Raw genomic sequence first — 15,185 nt, forward strand, 5'->3', positions numbered from 1 at the left:
CCATTGCACTGCTTGCTTCATCAAAGCCTTCATTGTGCAAAACTTAGCAGTGAGTTAAAAAGCAAGAAGGACCGTATTATGTCGATGATGAGTTTCATCAGATCTACATCAAGTCTACAGCATCACTTCTTTCGTAAACTTTTATCAGATATGTCAGCTGAGCACAGTGACTTGCACTTTCATAACAACGTTAGATGGCTTAGTATGGGGAATGCACTGAAAAGGGTTTGTGAACTCAGAGAGAAGATCATTGCTTTTCTTCGTGACTGCAATCACAAGAAGGCCGTTACTTTTCTATCCCGAATGCAAGATGAGGAGTACATGGAAGAGGTGTGTTTTCTGAATGACATTTTCCAACACTTTATCGGGCTTAATCTGCAATTACAAGGAAAGAACAAAACTGTCCACGCCTTTGTGGATCAACTGAATGGATTTTAAAGAAAACTGAAATTTGTTTCTACCAATCTATCTCCCTCGAAAATGCTGCATTTCCCCACACTGCACAACTTAATCAACAATTTGACATCAGTGCAGACTACCTTAGTAATTCATTCATTCATTCACAAACTGATAGAGAACCTTGCTGCAAGGTTTGATAACTTCCATATACCCGCAGAGGTGATGCCATTTGCCAAGGATCCCTTTACTGTTAATGCTAGGGGAGAGTTTGCAGCCAAAGCCAAACAGGTGCTCATGTCACTGGATGAAGCCCCCTCTGCAATTAAAACTGATAGACTTGTAAGCAACATCTAATTTGAAACAGATGTTTAAATCGGTTAGATGTGAGCAGTTTTGGATTTAACTTTACCAGGTCCAGTTTCCAAACACTAGAAGGTTAGCCATTTGTCTGCTTACTATGTTTGGTACAACCTATACATGTGAGTCAAGCTTCTCACACATGAATGCAATAAAAACAAACACCTGCACACGTGTCTGCGGCTTCCTATGGGCCTAACTTTGTAGCTCGACAACAAATCTCAAGACAACAAATACACAGCGCTTGTTAGAATTGTTCATTTATGAGGCAATTTCTGTTAAATTGAAATTGATATGAACAAATGCATCTCATTTGTACTGTATATACCATTTAAACCTAAACACATGGTTAATAAACATTTTTGATAGACAGGACTGAGGATATTTAGTGTTGTTGTTCATGTTGACATGTAAATGCTAAAATCTGATATACATCTGTAACACATCAACAGTGATTGAGAAGGTGCATGTGAAATACAGTCATGCGTGTACTGAAAGTGAACAAGTTGGATTATAAACTACGATCCTTTTAAATGCCTTTGGAGGAGAAACTAAAAGTAGCTAGACTATGCACACATTGTCCAAAGTACAAAATAGACAAAAGGGCAGATAACAGAAGTGCAAGTTAAGTAGTAAACAGGGTAAACCTTTTGGTGTCCAGAGGAAACATGGCAAGAAAGCCAGTAGAGCATTGCAGACTTGAAGCACTTACTCAAAATTCGAAATCATGACTGCAGCTGCCTATCTGTCTTTATGTGGGTGTATAATGGTTTGTTCCAGATCATTCTCATTATGCCATGACAGAGACCTTTGATACAACCTCACTGTTAAATCCTAATAGTTTCATTGTCGAGCTATAGACAGATATTAGATTTTAGCCCTCAGATCTGATATGGCCATCCATTACTGGGTTTAACATTATATAATAAATGCTGGAAATGTAAAACAGAAACAGGTATGTTTTTACACGCCATTTGGAAATGTACAATAATACTTGCCTTTTGGACAGTTGCATCTCCTTAGAGACAAGTCTAAGGAGAGCCTGGACTAACTCTTACAGGATTTATTGCAACAAGCACACAAATTTTATTTAAGCCCACAGAGACTACAGTTTACAAAGTGGCTTAAGCTTATAATTGAAAAAGCCACAGTGAAAGGGGTATAGCCAACGTAAATAAATCTTGAGGGGAAATTAACGAGGCTTTCAATAAATATCTTATTAGACGTATGTGTATGCATTAAGTGGAGCTCTTCATTGTGACCATGACAGTGGGGTGGGACTTTTACTAGGGATATGCCTTCTTACTTATTTTATTATTTGGATATCCAATTATGAACGTATATATACAGTTAACTGCTAGAAGAGCGGGGAAAGTGGATTTAATATGACAAATAGAACTGCAATTAAATGATTCTCCTGGTAATTTACTGGTAATACTGACAAAATAATGATTAATGTATGGGTAATTATTTTAATCCCACACTCTGATATGTCACTGGTTGTTGGATATTATTTTGAAACTGATATCTATATTTAAATAACAATAAAATACTAAAATAATTACTTTATTTAGTAAGAGACTTTGATCCTGGAATGCAGTGGTGAAATCTAGATTTAGTCAGAAAGGTTAAGAGCAAGAGAAAGAGAGAAAGTAGGAGTTTGCTGTTTTTATGTTCTCTAGTACCCACCCACTCAGATGACTGCAGGTTAATCTCAGGTGGGTATGTGTATATGCCTGTATTTGTGTACATTTGGGTTCATAACTGGAACAGTTCCTGAGGAATATAATCCTTTAAAATATAAATGCTTTTGTATTTAGTGTATGTTAGCACCATAAGAATGGACAATCTTTCTATTTAAAAAAATTATACTTATATCAAAAACTCTTTAGGTAATGGCCGTAACTCCGGTTCTCATGAGTGAGGGGTCTCACTGCAGGGTACACCTTTCTGCATGGTCCTCACAAGCCCTTATTTCAATAAGCTAACTCTTGTTGTGCTGGCAGCCATGACGTATGCGTCAAGGAGGAGAAGCTCTTCCCTCGTATTTTTTAGGGGATGACATCACCTCGTCAATCAAACCAGCAGACCTCTTCTCTCGCTTTGCACAAGGAGGGTGTTCTGATGAGATACCTCACTGCTATAAGAGAACCAGGTAACAGTCATAACCTAAAGTTCTCTTTCAAGCATTCATTTCAGTATCTCACCGTAGGACATGCTTACTCCTGTATTGCCAGACACACTCATTCTGAAGATCAGCCGTCACAATCTGGGATGTCCACACCTCTGTCCAGGGGCGATTCAAAAACTGGTCTGCATGCCACATCATTCCAGTCACCCTTGCACTTAACATAATGTGACCCATGATGGGTGCAGTAATATCCAGTCTGTAGAATCTTACAAAAGTGTGCAGAGAGGCCTAATTCAACGCTGCAAAAATGTTCCCAATAGAAACACCCCAAAATTGATTTTTGGCCATAGATGGGGCAGCTGTGTTTTCCTGGAGAGGCATACCTGCAGAGCTTCACCCTCTCTTTTCTGTTCCTCACAGTGCTGTTGCATGGAGGGTACTGAACAAGCCCTTAGGATCCACCAAAACACCCAGCAGCTGGACATTCCACTTATGAGAAAGGCTAGAGGGGTTGAGCTACTATGCTCACCATTGAGCCATTGTGCTGGAGGGAGGTGAGAAAGTAAGTTTTCCATCATGTCCACATAATCCAACACAGAACCCCTGTGGATGGAGTTTATGGCAGAAACAGGTTTGTTTCAGAAGCGGGTGATTTCCTCTTTGTAGTGCGGAAAAATAGACAGAAGTTGTCTTGCTGCACGTTTGGCTTTGGGTAGCCAATCCCTTCATAACAAGAACTGGTGGTCTCTGCGAGTGCATTAGGCCAGGTCACAGGTGTACACTAGTGGGTCAGTTTCGTTGAGCTGATCTCCATAGCTTGCACCAATTGTAAGCTCTGCAACATCCTCACCTATCGCTGAAGGACCTGGCATGGCCCCCTGCAATGGGTCTTGGTCTAACAAACTAGTTTGGCACGCTAGTCTGTGTCAGAGGCTCTTCAGGGAGAGGTGTGTATAATGCTCACAAAAGTTGCTAAGGTTAATGCCACCAGGGCATGTCACAGCCCAAGACACGATGCTCATCTGGTGTGAGTGTGGCCACATGGACACCCTAAAGTGGGAGGCTTTTCCATATCCCTGGTGTGGGATGGAGCTGCATCAGCCACAGAGAGAAAGGTTTTTGCTAAACTTTCACTCACTAGGTAGTTGGAGACTAGCGACCACGGCCAAGTGCTAGCTGCTGCTAGCTTGCTCACTAACTCGAGGTCATTGGACGCTGAGTGAATCTGCTGTTTGAGTAAAGTAGTGAGTGAGTAAAGGGAGACGGGTATTTGAATGACAGGGTGATGGTGCATTGGCCCTTAAACGCTGGAGAAGAGTGACTCCTCCTCGAACCAATACATGTATTGAAATAAGGGCTTCTGAGGACTATGCAGAGTAGTGTATCCCATAGTGAGATAATGAAACTGATGCTTGAAAGAGAATTCAGTATCAGCTAATACCTGATATGGATTGATACTGACATGAGCTTATGTGAACCATTAGAGATGCGATGGCGATGTGCTCTAACACAACCTGTTTTCAATGTGCATATGCAAGATCTCACACCTGACAGTTTCTTTGCACGCTCACTTCACTGCTCCATGCTGGCAAATACGTTTGCATGCACGCAATTCACGGCACCATATATTCACTTTTAATGACCACACTTTCTGATACTGCTCTGCTCACTCAGGGTGCCTGTCCTTGTGCTTGCAATCAGGTTAATTTTATTGTAGTTAGATGCTGTATGCAAGTAACCCCTCTTTGATTCACAGAAGACAGTTTGCAGTTGGATTTAGAGCTTTTTTTTATGAGAACAGGTAAATGAGCAAGTATTGGCCAGGTATCTGATACAAGTATAGGTACAGATGCATCCCTGTGAGTGTGTGAGTGTGTGGTGTAAATACCTGCAGTATGCAATAAGGTACCATATAGCACCAAAGAAAAGCCAGGTGACTGCGTACGCCATGACGAAAACAAAGAGCGAGCAACGCCAATTCAGATCCACCAGAGTGGTAAAGATGTCCGTCAGGTAGCGGTATGTTTCCCGCATGTTACCATGCTGTACATTACAGCGGCCATTTTTCTCCACGTATCGTTGCCTCCTACGCTTATTGCGTGCTGCTGGAGAGAGGATAGGGAGGAAGTCAGAGAGGGACAAAGAAAAATGATTGAGGATGGATGGACGTACAACAAGAAATAAAGCAAGTGAGTGAGACAGATAGAGAAAGGACTGACAAAGGATAAGAGAGAGACAGAACAGGGAGATGAGTGAGACAGAGAATGAAAGTCAGACAGACAGAAGGAGAGTAAGGGAAATTGGAATTACAATAAAAAGAATAGACAGAATAACAGATATACTATATGAGCAATGAGCCAAGATTGTGTGGATAAATACACTAATGTGGATGAAAAAAAGCATAATGCAATATTTTATAAGACTATGTTTCTTTGCAAATGCACTTACACATGCATGCATGCTAATACACATTATCATCAAGCAGTTCAACAGAAAACATCTAAAACATTGTGTCTGTTTTTGCCTGTGCAACTGCATGCACACTTTTATAAACGGATGAGAAAATATAAAACAATATTCAACATGTACGAATACCCGTTTTCAAAATTTTTAAAAGATGGTGAAATCTCTTACCCCAGCCAAACTTTCCCCACTCCTGCCCTGCCCCTTGCAGCTTCTTTCGGGGCTGATTGGCTTGTGCTTCCCGGGCAGCCATCTTGTCCTGGAATGACAGGTTGTTATTACCGGACACTTGTGGGGGCGATGATGTCTCTGTGGTTACCACATGCCCGAGTTCCTCTGATACGTTAAATACTCCAGTGGCAGGAGCATCTTCTTTGGTCTCCTCAGCAGGCACTTCCCCTTTCTCTGTGACTGGCAGAGAGAGGGACTCTGGCCGAGAAGAGAATGTGGAGTTTTCTAGTGCCATCTGTGTTAAAGTAAGTGTGTGTGTGTGTGTGTGTGTGTGTGTGTGTGTGTGTGTGTGTGTGTGTGTGTGTCAGTGGGTGGACGGCTATGTGTGTGCCCCAATGTGTTAACGATCTTGATGTGTTATTCTCAGTTGCAGTAGCTCATCTGTGCCAACTTGCTTCCTGCACAGAAATAGAAGACAGAAACATAAGAGAGCTCTGATTAGTAAGATATAGAGATTCCACAAAGCACTGAACTCTCATGTTCAAAGTTTGCACACATCTTTAAATTTAGAAAAGACCAGATATTCATAATACAGCTAAAAGCCCTGATAGGCTTTGTTACCTAGTCATCCATAGAAAAGTAGGATCCAAAACCCTGAATCCACTACCAAGACCTTTTGTATATCCATCAGTTACCAAAAGATAACACAAAGTTTTTTCTTTGTGTTCTTTTGAAGTATCCAGCCTTTAAGTAAGGAACAAAACGCATCAAGGCATGCCGTTATAGAAAATAATCCACAACATAGAGGTATGACATGGTCCAACAGGAGGTCCACAGTGATTTTCTAACAATTAAAATTTTTCTATTTGTCAATAAAAGACATGTTGTGCTTTTTAACTATTATAGTTACAATTAACGTTGAGAAATATCTATGAGGCAAGTTAGGTCCTGTTATATCCACTTACATTATAGCACCTATAAACAGTTCCCTCACCAATCTCTGTTTTTTTCTCTCTTGAAGTTACAGGAAAAACCATCAAGCTTGTTATGTTACAGAGAACATGGAAAATGCAAAGTCCTCTGTCCCAAGGGCTCTTATTGACCATTACACACAATACAGAAAGCTTCACCATATCAATGATAATAAATTTCTCTTTGTTAAATAACAACACCTAATCTGTTAAGGACACCTAATCACTTAAGGACAACTGAGGAACTATTACATAAGGTGCAAACATTCACTGATGCTCAAGAGGGTAACACGATACATTAAGAGCCAGGGGGATGTAAAGTTTTGAACAAGATGATCGGTGTAAATCATTAGTGAATGTCCCTCAGTTGTCCTCAGTGTGAAAAGATGGATCTCAACATCATATAGCCACTATTGTAAAGGGGTCAAATATGCAGAATATGCTGGAAAAGTAAAGAATGTGCAGGATCTGGAGGATTTTTCTGAAGACCATTGGGCAATTTAATTGCTCAGGACAAACAAGGGACTCATGAACAACTATCACAAACCAGAAAAACAGTCGTGGATCATAAAGGTAACAACACAGTATTAAGAATCAAGGGTATGTAAACTTTTGAACGGGGTAATTTTTTATAAATTCAGCTACTGTCTTGTCTTGTGGAATATATAAAAACATCTGTTATGTGAAATAGCTTATTCAGAACAGGACTAAATAAATAACAACATGGGAGTTTTATGCTCAATCTTATTTTGTTAACAGTATTAAGATTTAGCAGATTCTGCAAGGGGTATGCAAACTTTTGGGCACAACTGTATACCTGCATTTCCTGTTTGGACACATTGTTTTTTCAAATTGTTGAAATTGTATATTTTATTTAAATGGCCACAACTACCACTTCCTTCACAGTTCCTTCCAAAGCCTAACATGCACATACATAGCCTAAGCAAGACAGCCTGAATCCTAGTTCAAGATAGGAGGCTTGGTGAATGGACAGGCAACATGATTGACAGACAAGTAGAAATGCCTCTTTGTCCTGGTTACCACCTTGCTGTCAAAAGTGAACTACCTTGGAAGCTGTCCTGAGCCCAGGCTGAATCGAGGCTCTGAAGGTCTACTGATATGGCAAATTTGATCAAAACATTGTTAAAAAAAAATGTAGGCTTTGTCTGGGGCCAATGCATCATTCACAGTTGGCTTGGATATTGCTGGTGAACAATTTTTTCCTTTATCTTTCATTACCAGATGTTTGCCCAGTTACTACAGCCATCCAGGCATTATACACTATTGTTGCTGCTGCTTTCAGTCAAGAACAATTCTTGAATTATATTATTGTTGATAGGACTGGGAGATGTATTGAGTTTTGGAGATATATCAATATATTTTCAAAAGCGTTAGGGGACAAAACAATATCATTAACATTGGGATATAGATAGTAGGGCTATGTCGGTGGCCATGACAACCGCACCACCTGCAGTAGTGTCACATCACACACCACGTTAATGTTTCTGCTTGAGTGGGCACTATAACAAGCACAAAGTACTACGTTTTGTGTACAAGTGTAATAATAATAATAATAATAATAATAATAATAATAATAATAATAACAGTTGCAATACTAATTTGTATTTATAGTGGGAGATTTTATGTTGATACACACAAAATGTCAAGAAAATCCCACATACACATATGATCTTAATTTTGGGTTAACCAGAGTAGGAACTTCATGACAGATGTATGATAATTACTTTTGAACATGAATTTGAAGACCATCTTTGAAATATTCTAGTAGTCGTATCATGGTTTGGGCCTGTTTTGCTTCATCCAGGCCAGGACTTGCCATCATTGATGGAACAATGAATTGTGAACAACTCTAAGCACACAAGTCATTCTACCAAACAATGGTTAAAGAAGAATAAAGTTAATGTTCTGGAATGACCAAGTCAAACTCCTGACCTTAATCCAACAGAAATGTTGTGTAAAGACCCGAAGCAAGCAGCTCATGTGAGAAAAACCACCGACAGCCAAGAGTTGAAGCTGTTCTGTACTGAGGAATGGGCTCAAGCTGATGTGCAGGACTGATGAACAGTTACCGGAAATGTTTAGCTGCAGTTATTGCTGCACAAGGTCGTCACACCAGATAGTGAAAGCAAAGTTTCACATACTTTTGCCACACACAGATATGTAATACTGGATCATTTTCTTCAATAAATAAATGACCGTGTAGAATTTCTGTCTTATTTGTTTTATTGGGCTCTATTTAACTACTTTTAGGACGTGTGTGAAAGTTTATGATGTTTTAGGTCATTTTATGCAGAAATATAGAAAATTCTAAATGGTTCACAAACTTTCAAGCAACGCTGTACATGTGCACACACACTACGCCTCTTCTCATCCACTTTTCTGTAAGCCAAATTAAGACCATGATCTTCATTCAACAAGGAAGAAGATCCAGAAGCAGCCTCTTGCTACTTCTTTCATATGCTCCCACTCACCAGATCTTCTCTGAGATGGCACTATGATGTTAATATTGATTATTCCTCAAACAGTACAATAATCCCTATAGTATCAAAACATTCTGTGTGTCTTGCACCAAGCGTCTGTGTGGTTATCCTGTAGCATGGTCAAGCATAACCTAGCCCCAAGTCTCTCTTACTCAGACTCTCTGTGTGAATGTGTTGGCTATATGAAACCAAATCAAAACTCCAACATGGCTCTATATTTAGTTCAGATGGTTTAGCTTGAGTAATTGTGTCTCATAATTGATATATCTCACGTCGTCTCGTCTATGTACAGATAAATAGATCTTTGTATACACAGAGATCATCAGCGTACGGGGTGTGTTCAAACGCCAGGTTGGAGAAAAATAATAAGCAGAGGCTGCAGACGTTGGGATGAGAATGCAAACTCCCCTCTGGCTTTTTCTAATTTTGGGTCATCAACTGATGAACATATGCATGTGTGTGCCCACACACACACACACACACACACACAAATCTCATCACTGAGAGATTCTGAATGTGGAATATTTTTAAATGGGCCAAATTAGACCTGCTCCAATTAAAGTATCAGGGTTAGACAATTCTGGTAATTGTGTGAGTGTATGTGTGTGTCTGTACGCGTGTGTGTGCATGTTTATGAGCAGAAAGGGTCATGTGCTCTCTAAATGTGGCCCTCTGAGAGACGAGAATGTCAAATTCACACAAGGATGCAAATACACACTGACATTTCGGCACAAACTGCAATGTTACACACACACACATACATAAAAGAAATGGCCTTTGGGCTATATGTGTGCGGTGGAAGCATGTTTGTACCTCTTTATGGGAACCAAAAGTATAATGTGTAATATAATATCTATCTATCTATCTATCTCTCATATATAAATATATATATATATATATAATATATATAAAATATATATATATATATATATATTATATACATAATATATATATATATATATATATATTATATATATATATATATATATATATATAATATATATAAAATATATATATATATATATATATTATATACATAATATATATATATATATATATATAATATATATATATATATATATAATATATATATATATATATATACATACACACACACACACACGCACATATACACATATATATACACATATATATACACATACACTCAGCAAAAAAAAAGAAATGTCTTCTCACATTCAACTGCTTTTATTTCCAGCAAATGTGTAAATATTTGTATTAACATAAAAAGATTCAACAACTGAGATATAAACTGAACAAGTTTCACAGACATTTGATGAACAGAAATGGAATAATGAGTCCCTGAACAAAGGGGGGGTTGAGATCAAAAGGAACAGTCAGTATCTGGTGGCCACCAGCTGCTTTAAGTACTACAGTGCATCTCATCCTCATGGACTGCACCAGATTTGTCAGTTCTTGCTGTGAGATGTTTCTCCACTCTTCCACCAAGGCATTTTCAAGTTCTCGATTATGTCTGGGGGGACACATGGTTACATGTAATTTTCCACTGCAAGGACTATCCTTCCTGTCTCCCTGTAGCACTGTCTTAGGCGCCTTACATTACAGACATTGCAGTTTATTGCTCTGGCCACATCTGCAGTCCTCATGCCTCCCTGCAGCAGGTCTATGGCATGTTCACACAGGTGAGCAGGAACCCTAGGCATCTTTCTTCTGCTGTTTTTCAGAGTCAGTAGAAAGGTCTCTTTAGTGTCCTAAGTTATAGTAACTGTGACCTTAATTGCCTACCGCCTGTAAACTGTTAGTATCTTAAGGACTGTTCCACAGGTGCATGTGCAATAATTGTATATTGGTCATTGAACAAGCAGGAAAAACATTATTTAAACCCTTTCTGATAAAGATCTGTAAAGCTTATTTGGATTTTACAAAATTATCTTTAAAATACAGTCTCCTGAAAAAGGGGCATTTCTTTTTTTTGCTGAGAGAGTGTGTGTAATACACACACACACACACACACACACACACACACACACACATATAGAGTATGTGTATAATTGCCATCAGAGTAATTGTATAACACATAGATCTGTGAAAAAAACTAAAAAATATGGAAGTGTGTGTAAGAAGAAGGAGAAAGCATTTTGCCTATTTTTCAAATTTATTTGCATCATAATGTTTAATTTATAAAAAAGCGGTTTAATATACACTGGCAGTCAAAAAGAATGGTGCAACACATTTCTGTCACAATGACTAATACATTGGGGGGGGTTTTAAGCGATCTAAAAGCTTCCCATGCAATCTGCACTGCTCTCAACAGACTATCCATAGTGTTTGAATTTGCTTGTGAATAATGTAAGCCCACAAATTCCCAGTAAGATTTAAGTCAGGGGACTGACCTGGCCATTTCAATACCTAAATGAACTTTGAACTTGAACTAAATGTTCACCTCCGCAAACCATTCCCACTTTGGCACCTTGCACTGTCTTGGATCAATCACTGTAGGCATTGAATTACGGCAGACAGCTGGGATCAGAGAGTCCACCAGTAAGTCCATGTAAACATAACCATTCAAGTATCCACTTTTGTATAAGAAATTTTTTTTATATATATATATTTATATATATTTATATTTAAGTGCACACATGCCAAGTGCACATATGTTTAAACTAGGAGTATTCAACTAACATTCCATTTTTTAGCCTTTGGTCGGGATAAGCAACTACCATCACTGAATGCTGATAACAGCTACATTTTAATGCTTAACGAGTAAGTATTATTTTATGATTATAAACAATAAATGTGAAGTCTCTGGCCTGATGCAGACGTTACACTGATTTATGTTTAGATTTGATGAACTATGGCCATTTTTAAAAACATTTTTTAAAAGCATTATTTTTCAGGCCTGGTGCACTGAAATACTTCATGGCCCAACAGCTGATTTAAACACTTCTCCAAGCATCTTCCTCACACAGAATCGTCTTTCACTTCTCTGGAGAAGAAACCTGGACGCGTCACTCAACATCACCTTCGACGCTCCAGCAAAGTCAAAATCTTTTTTCTTGCTTTTTTTTTGTGTTGAATTTTGTAAGCTTGTTTTCATGCAACGGATCATCCCAGCCTCTCTCAAATGTCTTTGCACGACATTCTCAAATGTCATTTCTGCTTTAATCTGAGAAGCTTGCTCTTTCTAACAAAATTGCTGTCCTCACTTATAGTCTTTCTCCCAGCAATCTATTTGTCCTTCATGACCTGCTTTCTTCATTTCTTCACTCCTCTGACTGCCATATACTCTAACTGCAATTTCTCCTTGTTAAAATTTTCTAGGCTTAGACTCGGCTTTCCACCCATTTGATCACTTCTTTTTCTGCTCAGCACCAAATCACAAATCAATGTTAACACTGCTTGTTGATTAATACCTTACAGCTGTAGTTTAGTTCAGTCCTGGTTTTGGACTCTTTATTGAGCATAACTGCATTCAGTCATCAGGAAATAATCTGCGCATGAGCGTATACTTCCTGTGCAACCAGTACAAAAAACTGGCAACGACACAACACTTACCAATTTAGCAGTTGTCTGCTGTGCTGAAGTCACGTTGCTAGTCCACTTCACATAATCTTTAAGAGATAAGGAGCAGTTCTCACTGCCAGCATGAAAGTTGAAGCAATGAAACCCGTTCTGTTTGAAGCAGGGAATACAGATGGGGAGGCGAGAGAGCTGGACAGACTAAAGGATTGTAGAGATTATGTGAGAGCTAATTTGCCACTATCTGCAGGTTACTATAAGCAGAACCATTAATCAAATAGAACAACATTCTGGTGTAAGAAGTTTCAATTAACCTAGTCAACTCAGAATTTCATCACAAAATAAATCTTGGTCATCATTAAACATATGGGAATGAGTGCTGCACTTAACGTTAAATTGTTATCATTTTTTTTAAACTCGTTAATTATAAAGATAAATATGCACATTGTTCAGATTTTTCTGTTAAAGCAAACAAATGGAATCCTTTCACACATAGCAAGAACAGGTGATAAACATCAGATTATTACCTATGTGTAACTGAGCGATTCTTTATTACTGGCTTTTAAAACGTAATGACGTAATAATATGCAGATACGCACGTAATGACGCAATAATTCGTCGGTTTAACTGAAAGAGCAGTGGTGCAGGCAGGAAATCTGTCACCTGTGAGCACACGCAATCAACACAACACAACACAAACAAAAGGCCAGCTCAGCCTCCAAACATGACTATATCTCATGTACCTATCTCACAACAGGGTTGTTTTCTCCTGAATCTAGTCAGAAAAACGAAACAATGACAACCCAGACCTCCTTTAGAGAAGACACATCTTAATCCTTACCTGCTCGCAGGCTTCCTGCAGTCGCTAACTTCGCCAGGATATTACGCTGTACCCGAATGACGTTTGGATTTGAATTATGTTTTGAATTTTTCATTACATTTTGTCATTTGAAGAGCCTAAGCGTAGACATTTTTTGTTGGGGAGGGTATACAGCAGTTATATCGCGGATGTTGCTGCCGGTTTGTCCTCCAGGAAACAAAAGCGTCTTGCTTGTCCAACGAGGGGAATTGGGGGAAAACGTCGCGAATTGAATCTAATCTCGGAAGCCAGACGAATTTTCTTAATCCGTGTGTTTTCGCCGGTACGCTGTTAAAATGGAGGCGGATCTGTACACGCCGGCGAACATCTGAAAGGCTCGAGCACGACTGAGCAGCGCGAGCATCTGCGCAGGTGATGATCAGCGGCGACGCGCGAGGAGTAGAACAGGAGCGAAGCAGGAGGGAGGCAGTAGTTGTGTCCTAAATGACGCACTTATACACTATGTACCTATACACTATGTACTCAACCGTGTATGAATTTTATAAGGCTATTTTTTCCATTCAACATCGGAGTCTGGTAGCCCCTCCCCCTTCGCCACGTAATTAAAGCTGCGACAGCTGAGTGCATGAAGTGTCCAAAGTGTACTTTTCTTATTTGGAATTTTATACTACAAAACGGTATAGAATAGTGCATAAGTAGGCGAATTGGGACGCACCTAGTGTTTTACAAATTAAACTCTATCAGGTTTAGCTACCAGAGTAACCATCTATTATTATTGATTACTGGTTGAAACAGCTTCTAATTTTTTATTTAATTTAATTTATTTATTTATTCCGCTTGGTTATGGGGTTTTTTATTGCAAGAAAAGAAAACAGCACTGCATTGAAATTCAATAACATAAAAGAATAAGGAAGAGGGTAAAAAGAAAAAGAAAACGATTGCTCCTCAATGTGATCATAATTCTTCAGAAACGTCTTATTTTTATTGTTATCAATGAATTTAAGAGATTTTACAATATGGGAAAGCTCAGCCAGAAAGACATCAAGTCTAGGCAAAATCTTGAGAAATTTGTTTTTGTGAATAAAAAAATATTTACAATGCTTCACAAAGAAATTAACAACAAGATCAATAGCATGGTCACTGCCAGAAAAATTCAGAAATATATCTTTCAACTAAAATTTTAAATCATATTTTATAAATGAAGACAAATAACAACTTAAGTCCTCCCAAAGATGAAACAGCTTATTCAGATAGTAGGTAACAGTATTCTGATGTCATTTTTTGCTGTGTATTTATGACCAATTGTGGCAAAATGCAACAAATAAATTTCAGTCAAGTAGGGCTAGCTTCTATACACCTTACCTACGTTTTAGATAGACTCACACCTTAAAGCAGCCTGTGACGGTTAGGTGGTTTTAACTGGTAACCAGTCTCAGCTGGCCAAGTTGGTTAAGTATGCCGGAAAAAACAACCGATAAAAGCCATTACAGAAATTCTATTGGTTTCCACTACAAATACCATTACAAATATCAGCTAACCATTAAAACTATTACCATTATTGGTCCTTAATGGTATCCACTAGACACAGCATGTCACCAACAGAAGGAAACAAATTACCACTAGAGACCCACAAGGACCATTACAGTTTCCATTAAAAGCAATACAATTCTCATTATAACCATTAAATCCATTACAAATTATATGGGGGTTTCTATTGTTTTTTGTTTTTCTTTTCATCAGGGAGGTCAGACTGGTTATAGATAGTCAGGCTGGTTCTTGCTAATACAGGCTGGCTTGGTTTGATTGGTTTAGAGAGGTTTTATGCTTATGTACATACTGGTTCTATCTAATCTATTTGGATTGGTTTGATAGTT

The 15,185-nt window shown here is 38.6% G+C and overlaps 1 protein-coding gene across 5 annotated transcripts in view; it reads right to left on the reverse strand.

Annotated features, from left to right (window-relative positions):
- kcnj9 (potassium inwardly rectifying channel subfamily J member 9) overlaps positions 1-13,686 on the reverse strand; it is a 35,251-nt gene extending 21,565 nt beyond the window's left edge. Inside the window, exons 1-5 of one of the 5 annotated variants that reach the window (XM_017496326.3) lie at positions 13,333-13,686; positions 13,091-13,154; positions 12,528-12,692; positions 5,522-5,979; positions 4,776-4,992 (exon numbers count right to left, since the gene is read on the reverse strand). In XM_017496326.3, coding sequence (XP_017351815.1) covers positions 4,776-4,992; positions 5,522-5,816 — 512 coding nt within the window. In that variant the 5' untranslated portion in view covers positions 5,817-5,979; positions 12,528-12,692; positions 13,091-13,154; positions 13,333-13,686. Of the gene's footprint in view, positions 1-4,775; positions 4,993-5,521; positions 5,980-12,527; positions 12,693-13,018; positions 13,155-13,332 lie in introns of all 5 variants that reach the window. The other 4 variants (XM_017496331.3, XM_017496325.3, XM_017496327.3 and 1 more) reach the window with 4 other exon arrangements.
- Between the last annotated feature and the right edge of the window lie 1,499 nt (positions 13,687-15,185).

The sequence above is a fragment of the Ictalurus punctatus genome, chromosome 20 (genome assembly GCF_001660625.3).
Source record: "Ictalurus punctatus breed USDA103 chromosome 20, Coco_2.0, whole genome shotgun sequence".
Taxonomy (NCBI): Eukaryota; Metazoa; Chordata; class Actinopteri; order Siluriformes; family Ictaluridae; genus Ictalurus; species Ictalurus punctatus.